General features: G+C 55.3%; 1 protein-coding gene across 12 annotated transcripts in view; it reads left to right on the top strand.

Annotated features, from left to right (window-relative positions):
• Window positions 1-15,579, top strand: part of JADE2 (jade family PHD finger 2) — a 56,836-nt gene that overhangs the window by 28,329 nt on the left and 12,928 nt on the right. For all 12 annotated transcript variants that reach the window (XM_008014460.3, XM_038007768.2, XM_008014457.3 and 9 more), the window contains exons 5-9: window positions 4,984-5,144; window positions 5,883-6,094; window positions 7,328-7,495; window positions 9,625-9,741; window positions 11,263-11,727. In XM_008014460.3, the coding sequence (XP_008012651.1) occupies window positions 4,984-5,144; window positions 5,883-6,094; window positions 7,328-7,495; window positions 9,625-9,741; window positions 11,263-11,727 (1,123 nt within the window). The remainder of the gene's footprint in view (window positions 1-4,983; window positions 5,145-5,882; window positions 6,095-7,327; window positions 7,496-9,624; window positions 9,742-11,262; window positions 11,728-15,579) is intronic.

The raw sequence follows: 15,579 nt of genomic DNA, 5'->3' as shown, positions 1-15,579 counted from the left end.
GGGGATTTGCCATGTTGCCCAGGCTAGTCTTGAACTCCTGGGCTCAAGTGATCTGTCCACCACCTTGGCCGGCCTCCCAAAGTGCTGGGACTGCAGGCAGCTGTAAGTCATCGGGTCTGGCCTTTTTTTTGAGACAAGTTCTCACTCTGTTACCCAGGCTGGAGTGCAGTGGTGCAATCTCAGCTCACTGCAGCCTCGACCTCCCAGCCTCAAGTGATCTTCCCACCATAGGCACATGCCACCACATGTGGCTAATTTTTTTGATTGTTGGTAGAGACAGGGTCTTGCTCTGTTGCTCAGGCTGGTCTCTAACTCCTGGGCTCAAGCAACTCTCCTGCCTTAGCCTCCCAAAGTGCTGGGATTACAAGCATGGGCTACCATACCCGGTGCCAAAGCAGTTCTGATCAGGGAAATCTCCAGACTTTTCACTAGTCTTTAAGAGAGAGATAAAGCATACTTTTTTTTTTTTTTTGAGACGGAGTCTCGCTCTGTCACCAGGCTGGAGTGCAGTGGTGCAATCTTGGCTCACTGCAACCTCTGACTCCCGGGTTCATGAGATTCTCCTGCCTCAGCCTCCCGAATAACTGGGATTACAGATGCGTGCCACCATGCCCAGCTAATTTTTTGTATTTTTAGTAGAGATGGGGTTTCACCGTGTTAGCCAGGACGGTCTTAATCTCCTGACCTCGTGATCCGCCCACCTCGGCCTCCCAAAGTGCTGGGATTACAGGCGTGAGCCACCGCGCCCGGCCTTAAGCCATGCTTTTGACTTCTTGAACCTTTTAAGGGAGTTCTTAGAGGGGGAGTCAAGTGCCTGGCATACAGCAGATGGTCAGGAAGCCATTGCTATTACAGGCCTCTGGGTAGGTTCCCCTGCCAGGGCTGGTTCAGAGATGAGTCCTCTGGGCTTTATACCCTTCTGGTCTCATGAGATGGAGAGACTTCTGGCCGCTCTTGTCAGGAGGTAGCCACATGGCCCTGGGTCTTGCCTCCAGCTACGGAGTTCAGCCAAGTGCTTCTTTATGCAACTGGGAAACCCTCCAAGTCATGTCTCAGGGCAGAGGGGTCTTGTGTCCTGGCCTCCCCCACCCACCAGTCTGCCTGGTCTGGGCAGCTTGGGCAGCTTGGGTTTTTGGCCGTCTACTCCTGGCCTTGGCAACCTCGTGGCTCTTGCTCGATCCCATGTAGACCAGGCGTGGGGCAAAGATAACAGCTGTTACCTCCCTTGACGTTGGCACCCTCGTTTCCTGGCAGCTGCAGCTATGATTGGATCATAGGCACAGCACACTCGAAGCACCAGTAGGGTGCTCTGTGGGGATTGGAAGGGGAGGGGGCAGGCAATCCTGTTCCAGTGACTCCTGATGGCTGAGTGTTTATTAATGCTTGTCTGGGGCCTTCTGAGAATCAGGGGTGCCCCAGGCCTCTCCAGAAGTGAGAATATGTATGCCAGGTCACTGCCACAAGTACCAGTGCCCAGGGTGATGGGGGAAGGGCAGGCCACCAGGTGGGCAGAGCGAGGTCAGTCTTGATTAGGCTTGGCCCAGCGGTCTGTCCTCTCTACTTGATGTCAGTGTCAGTTGGTTCCGGAAACATCTCCTGGCCTGGGTAATTAATTGCAGATGCTTCCATACCAGTAGCTTGGCTTCAGTCTGCCTGTAGGGTGCTTTATCTGTTGACCTCAAGAAGAGAGCACGTGTTCCAGCTGCTTTGGCTTTATGAGGTGCATTCCCAGCATAGGCATGGCTGTGCTAAGCTGACGTGAGCCAGAAGCTCCTGGCCTGTCCGTGATCTTTGGAGAGGATGGACTGGGGGTGGGGAGGTGCTCTCTTAGATTCATCTCCACGCCTCTTCTGCCGCTGTCTCCCTCTAGCCACTCCATCCTCCTGGCACCTCCCACTGCGCAGCCCTCATCTGGAAGGCTGCCTGGTAGCCGCCAGGGTCAGAATTGTTAGAGAAACCCTGTTCTTGAGGACTTGCTGTGCTAAGCCTGTGTTCGTCTTTTCATTTAACAATCATATTAGCTTTACAAACTACATATAACTGTCCCCATTTTATAGATGAGGAAGTTGGGAAATTCTGGGGAATTCCCTGCAGGGCCACCGGGCCTAGTGGGCTGGGCCAGGAAATCAGAGGCTCCGGGAACAAGCCCTGGGCTGCCCCTGTGAGGCCCAGAGACAGAGCGCTGTGCCCCTGTCATCCCGGCAGGCTGTTTCTGGCTGCCCTCCCCCAGCTGCCACCCCAGGCCCCCTCTGTCCCTTCCTCCCTGGCCTTTGGGTGGGTCTGCCCACCTCATGGTCTGAAATCTGTCTGAACAATGAGCACTTGTCTCACCCTTCTCCAGACTGAATTGAGTGAGGGCCTGTCCTGCCCCTCACTGTGGCCAGAAGTCTCAGCCAGGGCAGAACTGACCTCTGGTGTGTATCTGGTCTTCTAGGGTAAAGATCCCCTCCCCTCCCATAGATCCCAGCCAGCTGATGCCCTCCTCTCAGCTGACCTCCATCCTCCTGGCTACAGCTGAGGGTGAGGGCTTGGCCTAGGGTCAGGTCAGTCCACGCCTGGTAGGAGAACTTCCTTCAGAGCCAGAGCCAGAAGGGGGCAAACAGATGAAGAGGAGAGACCCAGGAAGCACAGCAGATAACTTGTGGTGTGAGTCCCTTCACCCTGACTCTACAGAAGGAGCACAGTGATCCTGATCCCAAGAGGCTTGGCCAGGTGGCCGCTGACCAGGCAAGCAGATGTGGGTAGTTATGCCAGGAAGTGGTGGGCATCCGGACACCCCCACTCAGCCTGTGCTTAGGGCACAATCAAAGCCGTTCACAACCAAATTACAGGCTGCATTTTTAAAAGAATGTGTTTATTCAAGTAACAGTTTCACGGGGAAAGGCAGAATTGTGTTGGACCGAGGGTATTAGTATCGCTTCCATATGGAATCACCTGTTAGTGTGGGGTGCGGCCATACCATGATCATGACCTAGGACCTGCCTTCATTTGGGCCTCTTGTATGGACCCCTTCTCCATGCCCCTTCGACCTTATATAGACCTTCCTGCTGGCTTGGAGGCCATTCTCTCTCCTGGCCTGGGCCCCTGCCTCCCCGTCTCCTTCATCCTTCCTGCCCTTTTTGCTGACACTGGGTGTGGTGGTGGGGAAGCCCAGGAGCCCTTGCCACAGCTCTGCCATGTCTCTGTGCCATCTAAAGCCCTGCCCCTCCCTCCCTGTCAGCGCTGAGTCACAGCTTCTGGCAGCCTTGCCCCCGACCCCAGGATGCCTCTCAAGTAAGGGGCCTCTCCACCCTGGCAGAGCTGGCCAGATGGAGGCCAGGCTCCGAAGCAATAACCATGGCAACCAGTGGGGGGTGGGAAGAGCTGGCTTTTTGAACTGGCATCAGGAACTGAGGGGCAGCACACAGCTGAGCCGAGAGGAAACCGTGCCCTCCTGAGGCAGAATGCCCTCTATATTCCATTTCAGGAGAGCGGTAACATCCCAAGGTCTCAACACACACATACACACACAAACACACCACACATCACACAACACACACACATATCACACAGCACACACACACACACACACACACGCACACAGTGGTTACTGTGTGCCAGATACTTTCCTAAGAGCTTTGCAAACATTAATCCATTAATCCTCTCACCAACCACATAAGGTAGATATTATTACTATTATTATTTTTGAGACAGAGCTTCGCTCTTGTTGCTCGGGCTGGAGTGCAGTGGCGCGATCTCTGCTCACCATAGCCTCCACCTCCCGGGTTCAAGCGATTCTTCTGCCTCAGCCTTCTAAGTAGCTGGAATTACAGGCATACGCCACCACGCCTGGGTAATTTTGTAGTTTTAGTAGAGATGGGGTTTCTCCATGCTGATCAGGCTGGTCTCGAACTCCCGACCTCATGTGATCCCCCTGCTTTGGCCTCCCAAAGTGCTGGGATTACAGACGTGAACCACCGCGCCCAGCCTGGTACTATTATTATTGACCCATTTTGGGGGATGGGAACACTGGGGCCCAGAGAAGTTGAGTGACTCCCAGAGTCACACAGTAAGTGGTGAAGCTGGGCTTTGAGTCCACACCCTGCGTCCAGGCCTTTCCAAGCTGCCTCAGCAGCAGAGCTGTGGCCACAAAGGTGGGCTGAGCTGGGAAGGGATCCTGGGACTGCAGCAGGCAGGATTCTTTGTATCCAAGGGATTTGACTTCCATCTTGGTCATGGGGCCGGGTAACACTGTGTAGCAGGACACTCACTGCTCACATGACATTGTGTCTGGGAGAAGGGCAAGGTGGCATGTGGACCTTTTGTCTGGAAAGGGTCACCCTAGGCCACAGCCAGGTAACCAGGTAGGGCTCCTCCTTATCTCAGAGGAGAGGTGGCCTCAGTTCTACTCAAGTCAATGGGGTTTTCAGGCTGTTGGTAAAAACGGGGCTTGGGCTTCTGGGAGTATGTAGACAACCCCTGCCTTGTCCGCAGCCTTGAGGGGTATGCTGAAGGACCTGGAATCCAGCTGGCACTACCTCACTTGTTGCTGACACAGGCCATTGCCCATGACAGCACATAGGACACCTCCTACAGGCCCTAGCAGGGTTAGATCCAGACCACGGGGCTTTAGCTAAGGCCCAGCCACCCTGATGGGAGGAAGTGGATGAACCCTGCGCAGGTGGATGTTTATAGGGTGAGCAAGGCTGTGGATCAGCCCTGACTCCCATCCCTCACTGTGCCCTACTGCCCTTTGGGTCTTCTCTGTGCTGCCTGTTCATCCACTCAGTCTCTGAGTCACCCTCAGAGACTCATCTGAGTCTCTGCAGGGTGGGCAGATGGTGGAGGAAGAAATGAAGGAGGGGGTGGAAGGAGGTGGGCCCTGTGTGGCATCAAAGCACACTTGTCCATCAGCTCCTGAGCTGGACTGGTCAGCTCCCTGGAGCCCCTAGGGCAGCAGGCTGAGGGCCCCTTCCTTCATGACATTTTGTCTTGATTTTCTAGGATCCTCCCGCCGCTGGAAGGCCCCCCTGCCCAGGCATCCCCAAGCAGCACCACGCTTGGTGAAGGCTCCCAGCCTGATTGGCCAGGGGGCAGCCGCTATGACCTGGACGAGATTGACGCCTACTGGCTGGAGCTGATCAACTCAGAGCTTAAGGAGATGGGTAGGTGACCACTGCATTAAGAATGGGATCAGGGCAGGGCAGGGAGGGTTTTCTCCCCATCCCGAGAGGGGCAGTGGCCCAGGCATGGATCTGGAGGGAGTGTCCATACTGCGTTACTGAATGGTGACCTGACTGGTTAGTGTCTCTGTGCCTCCTGAAGTTTCTGCAGCTGTCAGGTGGGGGCAATCATAGCACATCAGTCGCAGGGCTCTTGGGACTATTGTGGTAAGCACGGATGTTACATGAAGAGTAAGTGAGCATGCAGGGGAGTCTAGGATGGCAAATGGGGCTGGGGTCAGGATGGCAAATGGGGCTGGGGTCAGGAGGTGTGGGCCACCTGGCTGGAGCCCACTAATGTCCCAGGAAGGGCTAACTCTTCCCTATTCAGCCACACTCAGAGGTCCCCTCATACACACAGCACAAGCAGTGCCTTCTCCCATGGAGCTGGCCGCATCCCAGAGACACTTCCATGTTAATTGTACACACGTGTCCCTGTGGTCACAGGCAGGCTGTCTAAAGTCAGAACACCAGGACAGGTCAGGGGCCGTTGAGATGGGATGGTCCAGACCATTCAGTTTTCAGAGGATGGAGCTGCTTCTCCCAGGTCCCACAGTGGATGGACAGAAACCCTCCCAGACATCTGCCCTGAATTCCTGCAGCTCCAGGAGCCAAGTCCTCTTCGAAGCTCAAAGGAGGCTGGGCTCTTAACACCACCACGCCCTGCTGTCCTCCTCACAGAGAGGCCGGAGCTGGATGAGCTGACATTAGAGCGTGTGCTGGAGGAACTGGAGACCCTGTGCCACCAGAATATGGCCAGGGCCATCGAGACGCAGGAGGGGCTGGGCATCGAGTACGACGAGGATGTTGTCTGCGACGTGTGTCGCTCTCCTGAGGGCGAGGATGGCAACGAGATGGTCTTCTGTGACAAGTGCAACGTCTGTGTGCATCAGGTGGGCAGACCCGCCAGTCACCCTCACCCGTGCCATGTATACGCACACTGCCTGGCAGGGCCCCGCTTGGCTTTCCAGAGGCACTGTGGGCAGAGGCCCTTAAGAAGGAGCAGGAAGGGAATGGCGAGGGTGCTTTGTGGTGCCATGTGCACCCAGGGCCCCTTGGCTTAGACCTGCCAGCCAGACTCAAGCCAAAGCCCGTTAGCTTTCTGCCCTCTCCCATCAGCCTCCCTCAGACCCTCTCCTCCTTGCACCCTGTCCCTTCCCCTCCTCTTCTGCTCCTCATGTCCTGAATTTACTAAAAGGGAGCCCACTGTGACCGAGAGCAAAGCTGCCAGATTTCAAATTGTGGCTCTGCCCTTCACAAGCTATGTAACTTTAGGCAAGTTTTGTAACCTCTCTGGGCCTGTGTTTTCTTGATTATGCATAAATAAGAGTGGATTGTTACACGGATTAAATTGTTTACTGTGCGTCTTTGCTTAGAACAGTCTAGTAAGGGCTATACGTATTTGTCACCATTACTGGATTTATGCGCCAGTGCAGCCTGGCCAGGCTCCCCTTGGTTTGGGGCCCAAGGCTATAGGTCTTGAGTATCTCTGGGCCTTGACTGCAGACCTGACGGGGACCTAGTGGACCCACTCTGGCCCTGATTTTGAGGCTGCCCGTATGCACCATCACTGGAATAGACCCCAGGGAGCTCAGAGGTAGGGACTTCGCCGGACTGGCAGGTAGGTGGGCAGTGCAAGTCTCATATAAACAAACACATCCCTTATACCCAGCAGCTCTTAGGCTCATGTGTCTCACCCAAGCCATAGAGGGGTGCAGCCCTCCTCATGGATCCCTGTGTAAGAAATATGAGGGCTCTGGGACTTGTTTCCAGGAAGTACACACCCAATTTTGTATTCATCTTAAGGGGATTCTTGAACCCTCCTGAAGTCTATTGCTGGTTAGGAACCTCTGGCTAAAGTGACTTGCCTCCCAGCAGAGGGCAGACCTGAACCCTTTCACAGAGGACTGAAATAGTGACATTTCAGGCATACAAACAGGCCAAGGAGGGCTTTCCAGGAGCCCTTCCTTCCTTGCATTGTAACTCCTCAGAAGGTGTACGTGCCAGAGGCTGGAGGCTGTGTAGCAGTGTAGTATGGGGCTAGCACTGGACCAAATTCAGCTGACTGCTGACCAGACACAGATTGGCCAATTCCACTGACTCATGACCACCCTGCTCTCTCCTAGGCATGCTACGGGATCCTCAAGGTGCCCACGGGCAGCTGGCTGTGCCGGACGTGTGCCCTGGGTGTCCAGCCAAAGTGCCTGCTCTGCCCCAAGCGAGGAGGAGCCTTGAAGCCCACCAGAAGTGGGACCAAGTGGGTGCACGTCAGCTGCGCCCTATGGATTCCTGAGGTGGGTGGGCGTGGAGGTGAGGCAGCCCAAGGAACAGCCCATGGGGAAGTGGGTCTGCATGGGACTCAGGTAGCAGAGCACTGGGAAAGGAAGGTGATGGGCTCACATTAAAACACTGGCATCGGCTGGGCACGGTGACTCACGCCTGTAATCCCAGCATTTTGGGAGGCCGAGGTGGGTGGATCACCTGAGTTCAGGCGTTCAAGACCAGCCTGGCCAACATAGCAAAACCCCCTCTCTACAAAAATTAGGAGTGCGTGGTGGCTGGCACCTATAGTCCCAGCTACTCAGGAGGCAGAGGCAAGAGAATCACTTGAACCCGGAGGTGCAGGTTGCAGTGAACCGAGATCGCACCACTGCACTTCAGCCTGGGTGACAGAGCGAGTCTCCGTCTCAAAAAAAAAAAAAAAAAAAACACACACACTGGGATCTCAGGTGATGGGCCAGCGAGGAATCCAGACCACAACTATAGGGACCTTTGCTTGTGGACTTGGACAGAGCTCAGGTGGTGAGTTCTATGAGAAAATGGGGTTATGGACCGCTAGGAGATTCAGGAGATAGGTATAAGGTCTGGACAGAAGTCAGGCAGCTGACTAGAGGGGAAAGCAGGTTGTGGGGTCCATCTAAACCTAGGCAGTGGTTCCAACCAAAGTCAAGCCACATGTTCAAAACAGAGATAAGCCAACTAACCTTAAAAGAGAATCGGGTGGGAGGCCAAGACAGGTGGATCACTTGAGGTGAGGAGTTCAAGAGCAGCCTGGCCAATATGGTGAAATCTTGTCTCTACTAAAAATACAAAAAAAAATTAGCTGGGCTTGGCACATGCCTGTAATCCCAGCTACTTGGGTGACTGAGGCACGAGAATCACTTGAACCCAAAAGACAGAGATTGCAGTGAGCTGAGATCACGCCACTGCACTCCTGCCTGGGTGACAGAATGAGACTCTGTCTCAAAAAAAAAAAAAAAAAAAGAGTAAATCAGGCAGTAAGCCTAAAGGGACATTAGCTAGTAGGCCTGCTGCTATGGCTGTGGCTAGGATGGCAGGGTGGGCATGTTTCTGAGTCCAGGTGGGAGTGCCACAGGCAACAGGCTGGGTCCAGAGTCAGTGAGTTAGCAGAGGTCCTGGGTGCCCAGAAGGCCAGCCATTTTATTTGAAATGTGAAATGTTAAAATGCACCAGAGTTTCAGCCCCAGCCCTGCTGTGTGGACTGACTCAGATTGAGGCTCCACTCCAGTGTTGCCTGTGCCCAGAAGCAAGCCAGGTGGCCCTGTCCATAAGTGGCACTCTCCTTCCTGGGCTCCCAGTCTGAAGCCCACACTGCAGGCTTCTGTCATCACAGTTGTTTGTGTCAGCAGTAGGCACTTGCTTGCGGATCAGCATGTTGAAGACTGGGACCACCTATGAGTGTGCCCTGGGCTGGGCATGGCAGAGACAGAACCAACAGGGACTCCATCATAAAGACCCTTTGGCTCAGGACCCTTGGAGAGAATGTTTTTTCCATCCTCAGGCATCAGCAATGGGGAGGCAAATGTGCTCTGCCTCTGGGCTGTGGGGTGGTCTCTGCCCAGTAGACTTGGGCATAGTTGTAGGCCTGTCCCCATAGGAAGGGCTCAACAAAGGCATATCCCCAGGAAAACCCTAAAGAGGAGGTCCCACCATGAGACTTTTTCTTGGTGCCTAGAAAAATAAGTAATATAAACACAAATTGTAACAAGAACTCTGAAGATGTTATTAACAAGGGCCTGAGTGCAGAAAGGAGGGGGATCTTGCATGTACCTGTGCACACACACCAAAGCACCTCTCTGTCAAGGCCCACACAGTCGTAAGCACACACACACAGTCAACTACACACACTGATGGCACACTCACACATTCACAGACAATTTAAGATGAGTCTCAGATGAGCACACACTAACACACTCATCCAGTGGTCAGCTTGGGAGAGTTAGGAGGAATTTCGGCCTTTGAGCCATGCTTGTTTGGTGTCAGGAGGGACTTGAGATTTAGGGGCTCAGCCACTGCCCTGTCTGCCCACCACCTAGTTTCAGCAGACAAACCCCCATTTTGGAGATCCCTGGAGGCAGGCTGGGGATGAGAGGAATGATACAGCCCCCTGTGTCCTGCCCAGGTCAGCATCGGCTGCCCAGAGAAGATGGAGCCCATCACCAAGATCTCGCATATCCCAGCCAGCCGCTGGGCTCTGTCCTGCAGCCTCTGCAAGGAATGCACAGGCACCTGCATCCAGGTATGTGGACTACTTCACCCTCCTGCTGCCAGGAGCCGGCTGAGAGAGAGGCATGCTTGGGGCCTCGGACAGCAGCTGCCACCACCCTCTCCCCTCCATGGGGCTGCAGACTGATGCACCCCAGAGGGGTGTGGGACTGGGGCCAGAGTCAGAATCGCACCTGATGGGGAGCATTTCTCCATCCCCTGGTCTTTTAGGGAGTGGGAACAGACCTGGGGAACCAAGGCTCACCACGCTATTGGAGTGCTGAGAATTCTGGCTTTCCCTGAAAGCAAGTGTCTTGGGGCTCGATGAATACATTAGCCTCACTTCTGACATTGAACTTGACACATTAGGGGTTAGGAATCAAACTTCTCCTCTAGCTAAGCTAATAGACTCTCCTGACACTGGAAGAGCTATACCAGTCTGTCTTTAGCAAAGTCTATTCCCAAAGTCTAGCGTGCATGAGAATTACCTGGAGGGCTCGGTAAACATAGACTGCTGAGCCTACTCCTGAGAGGCTCTGACTCAGTAGGTCTGGAGTGAAGCTGAGAACTTGCATTTCTAACAAGCTCCCAGGGGGATGTTGATGCCTCTGGTCTATAGTTTGGGAGTGCAGGTGGGAGTCATCCTTTGTCCGCCTCATCTTTTAGGAACAGAGTTGTCATTGTAAACGTTAGTTGTGCCTCCACTCATCCATGGGCCTTCAAAAGGATTTGTGAGTGCAGCATAAGCAGTCGTAATAGTTGGGTGCATGATTGCTGACACAGTTATCAGCTGCCCACAGCCATCATCCAAGGCTAAGAGAGAGGGTCAGGCCTGAAGCTGTCTGGACGAAAGGAGAGGGAAGGGGTCTAAGTCCAGCCCCTCTTCCCAGAGGACAAAAAGGGGACCACAATCCCCATCTTAGATGAGCCAGTGACCCATCATCAGCCTTTCTTTTGATGCTCTGTGATGCCAAAGTCATTTTGCCCACACAAAAATGCAGCGTAAGGCCAGGCATGGTGGCTCACGCCTGTAATCCCAACACTTTGGGAGGCTGAGGCAGGTGGATCACCTGAGGTCAGGAGTTCGAGACCAGCCTGGCCAACACGGTGAAACCTCATCTCTAAAAATACAAAAACTAGGTGGTGCACGCCTGTAGTCCTAGCTACTTGGGAGGCTGAGGCAGGAGAATCTCTTGAACCTGGGAAGCGGAGGTTGCAGTGAGATGGAGCCACTGCACTCCAGCCTGGGCAACAGAGTGAGACTCTCTCAAAAAAAAAAAAAAAAAAAATGCAGCTTGTCCCCAGAGGTGTTTCTTAACTGTCTTCTGATTGACTCCCCCAGGGCACATGGTGTTGAATGGGCTACCTTTCCGGGCGCCCCAGAGCTCCTCCTCCTCCCCTGCCATAACTCCCATCCTGCACAGGAGGTCAGGAACCCACGCCATTCTATTTAGGCGTTGTGCATTCTCAGTAGAGCCCTGGGGGAAGTCCCTCTGTCTTCTCCCCCCCCACCAGGCTCCCTCCATGTCTGATGCTGCCCCTCCTTTCCCCTCAGTGTTCCATGCCTTCCTGCGTCACGGCATTCCATGTCACATGCGCCTTTGACCACAGCCTGGAAATGCGGACTATATTAGCAGACAATGATGAGGTCAAGTTCAAGTCATTCTGCCAGGAACACAGTGATGGGGGCCCACGTAATGAGCCCACATCTGAGCCTGCAGAGCCCAGCCAGGCTGGTGAGGACCTGGAAAAGGTGACCCTGCGCAAGCAGCGGCTGCAGCAGCTAGAGGAGGACTTCTATGAGCTGGTGGAACCTGCTGAGGTGGCTGAGCGGCTGGACCTGGCTGAGGCACTGGTCGACTTCATCTACCAGTACTGGAAGCTGAAGAGGAAAGCCAATGCCAACCAGCCGCTGCTGACCCCCAAGACTGACGAGGTGGACAACCTGGCCCAGCAGGAGCAGGACGTCCTCTACCGCCGCCTGAAGCTCTTCACCCATCTGCGGCAGGACCTAGAGAGGGTGAGTCCCCATGCCGCCTGCCCACCCACCTGCCTAGTGGGTCCAGGAGTCCTTTCCATGCCACAGTCACTGCCCTGGAGCAGCCAGGACTCACCAGGACTCAAACTGTGAGCTCTGGTGGACCGGCCCTGTGCAGGAGCCTGCCAAGTGGCTGAGGGCTTTCAGGTCCCAAAGAGTATGGAGGTAACTGGCACTTTACAGGACAGAGAACAGTCCAGTTCTTGAGTCTCTGAGTCCCTCTTGTGCCAGCCCTATCACAGGCCTGGTGAATGGTGGGGGCCCTGCCAAGGTCAGGAGGCTGGGAGCACCAGAGCTGGGGCGAGGACCCAGGCTTCTGGCACTTGCTTGCCTCTGTGGGCCCTGCCTGGTCCTAACACATGAGCTTGCGTTGAGAATCTGAGGTAGAGGAGGAACTGGGGCTTCCCAAGCTGTCCCCGTAACCCATGCTGAAAGCCAGGAGCATCAAGAGCCAGGAGCAGCCAAACAGGCACGTGCCGGGCCAGGGCAGGGTAGATGGGTAAATGCGGCTTCGTGGGGTGCTGGGCAAAGAGAACAGAGGCACGAAGGAGACAGGGTGGACTCAAGGAACGGTGGAGTGGAAGGAGGAGGTGAAAGGGGCTGGTAGATCACACGAGGCTGGGCTGGTGGATCACAGTGTGTCTGGAAGCTGCAGAAGTGCTAAGGAGGGACTGACACATTGTGGCTGGGACTTCCACCCATCACTCCCTGGAGGAGAAGTCCGAGGAATGGGTGGGCTGGCTGAAAACCGCCCCCAGCTGTGTGCTGGGAAACAGATGATGGTGGCTTGGTCCAGGGGGCTGAGTGAAATGAAGCAGGATTTCTGGATCCTTGTCCAGTCCTCTGAACCCCACAAGCTGTTCTGGCCTCTCCTCTCTGGGACATTTCTAGGGTTCCAGAGCATATGGGACCATGTCACAGTGTCTCCCCTGGGTTCAGACACACATGGTCGCCCTCTCCCTGGGTCCTGTCAGGAAACAGCTCTGGGCAGGAGCACACAGGGAGCTTTGTGTGACCGGAAGCAGCTGCTTTTCTTATCTGCATTGCAGTGGGCAAGGCTGTAAAATGGGTAGAACATCTCCGGGGGTGTTGTACTGTCCGGGAAGGGGCACTGGATCCAACTTCCTCACTCCTCTCCTTCCTCCTCATCTGCCCTGGAGCCTGCTCAAGAGGGAAATGACCTATTGGCCCCGGAGCGCACTCACTGCCTGGCAGCCAGCTTGCCACCAGGCCAGAAGGAAGAGGTGGGGGTGGGAGGAACCAGATGTCCCTGGCTCTAGCCAGGACAGAGGGCACTCACTGCCTGGCAGCCAGCTTGCCACCAGGCCAGAAGGAAGAGGTGGGGGTGGGAGGAACCAGATGTCCCTGGCTCTAGCCAGGACAGAGGGCAAGGCCATCTACATTGCAGCCACCACCTCCTGGCCAGCCCAGCCTCCTGTCACATGTGGCAGGGGCATCAGGTGTAAGACCTTCTGAGACCGAAGTTGCTTCCAGAGTCTTCTTCAGGCTACCATGTCTCCACCTGCTGGATCTCCAGCAGAAACACCTGCTTTTACTCCTACTGTTTCCCAAACATCCCCTCAGAACTGACCTCCCTGTTCTGTGCTGGTCAGCCCCCGTGTCTGTTCCTGGCTGGGTTGTCCAGGGAGGTCAAGGGCTGACTCACTTATGTAGTCATCATCCTGGAAAAAGAGACTTGAGGAAGATCCTCCCAGCCTTGCTGAGCAGATGAGGAAACGGGCTCGGAGAGACGAATAACAGGAAGCCTTAGAGGAACTCCATCTCAGGGGTTTTGGGCTTGAATTTGGACCTCAGTCAGGGGCAGAAAAGGAGTTGTTGGCTTATTCTCTATTCTGTAAATTTCCTGGGCAAAAGCTTCCCCTTATCAGCCCCCTAATCTTCCCACCCCAGTCTCGGCTGGTTCAGGTGGGGCCTGGGGCTGAGGTTGGCAGGTTCTGGGGTTCCGGAAAATGAGAGCTGCTGCACAGATCCCTCCAGTGGGGGCCACAGCACTTCAGAGTAGTCAGGTTTGAACCATCCCACTCCTCCTCTGGGAAGAGGAAGCAGGGCCAATTTTGAAGTATGTGCAGCCTCTTATGATTCAGGGGGCCCTGTCAAATGCTGCTTCTTGAGCAGCCACCAAGCTGGACTGGCGGGCACCAGCTTCGATGAGGGCAGGGGCATGCACAGCCCTGGCAGGGCCGAGGAGGGACAACCATGAGCCAAGCTGACCCCCATCGGTGGCCCAGCCTCAAGGCCTCTCCAGGTCACACATTTGCAACTTGGGTGAATGAACAGCGACAGGAACCCTGCCACGGGGGAGGCTTTCTGCAAAGGCCCGTGGTGGTTGGTGGCCTGGCCAGCAGGCCCAGTCTCGGACCACGGCCCAGTGCAGCGCCGGGAGTACCCAGCCTGTAACTGAGCACTACGCCAGCCTGGGCGGGAATCATCGGAAGATGGGGCAGGCCTTGAGGTCGAGGCCTTGGTAGCCTGACTTTGCATCCAGTTCCTGCACTCCCAGCTCTGGGCCTTTTTTGTTTCGGTTTCTACTTCTCTGAGTTTCAGTTTCTTTGTCTGTAAAATGGGAATAAGGATCAGACTGACCTTGGTGTCACAGTGCGTGTGGGGGACAGAGCTTAGCACAGTGCCCTCCATTGTTGGCCGTGATTGTTGCTACTGTCCTGGCCCCTCAGCATTTGGCTCTTAGAAGAAGGGAGGCCAGCCCATGCGCTCTGAGGGTGGGCTCCACAGAGGACCCACAGGGCAGGCCCAGTGCTAGGGCCTGGGAACCCAGCATCCTCCCAGATCGATTCGTTCCTCCTCAGCCAGGCAGGGGTTTTGCTGAGAGAAATAGGAGCCGGGGCTGCGGCCAGCATGAAATCCCATTTTATGGTCAACCAGATGTGCTTTCCTAAAATTTCAGCGTTGGGCCTTGGCCCCAGCGGACGCTTGGAAGGCATGGCCACTGCAGCCTCCTAGAGTTATTTACAGCTGACCAAAAAAAAAAAAATTGCAGCACTGTTGATCAGCCCGACAAGTGCCGGCTGGTGTCCCCTAGCAACCACGCTGACAAGCAGGCTGTGCAGGGACTTGCTGCTTGTAGCTCTGGCTCTGGTCACTAGGAGTTTATCTGGGAGCCTGACCTGGCCTGAGGAGGAGGCTGAGAGGGTGGAGGCAGCTCTAAGACACACACCTGCCCAGAGGATGACATGGGATAACTTCCCAAGGAGGGAAAGACTCAGCAGGAAGTGGGTCCTGGCCTCAGTGCCTGGATGGTGGCCCGCTTGGCTTCCCACCAAAGCCATCCTTCTCCTGGGCAGCTCCAGCCTCCAGACATCTGGCACTTCTGCCCCTGTGCCTCCCAGCTCCAGAGCTCCCCCAACCCATTAGTGCCCCTGCCTCACCCAAGCCCAGTCACCACCTCCAGCTGTTGCCAGGTCTGTAACCCAAAAATCGCCACTTCCTCCTCCCTGCCCGCAGTCTCCTGCTCTCCCTGCTCACTTGTCTCCCAGGTCCTCCACCCTTCTCTGTCCTGCTTTCTTCACTCACTCCCTGTTTGGCACTGGCCTGCTATGCCCCAACCCTTGTCCCTCGCTGAGGCCAGACCCCTGGCAGAGCCTCACCCACTAAGAGCTACTCCCTCCATGAGGAGAAATTCCACAGCGCTGAGCAGGGCAATCCCTGCCGCACACCCCACCTCATCCCTGCTGCCCACGTGCTGGGCCCTGCCTCCCTCAGGACAGCCTCCCCTCTGTCCTCACACCAGGGCCTCTAACTTCTGCCAGCCCAGACTCTCGGTCCATTCTCTTCCCTTCCCTCCTGTCTTCCTTCCCC

Source organism: Chlorocebus sabaeus, chromosome 23 (genome assembly GCF_047675955.1).
Source record: "Chlorocebus sabaeus isolate Y175 chromosome 23, mChlSab1.0.hap1, whole genome shotgun sequence".
In the NCBI taxonomy this organism is placed as follows: Eukaryota; Metazoa; Chordata; class Mammalia; order Primates; family Cercopithecidae; genus Chlorocebus; species Chlorocebus sabaeus.
This window is presented reverse-complemented; position numbering and strand designations above follow the sequence as displayed.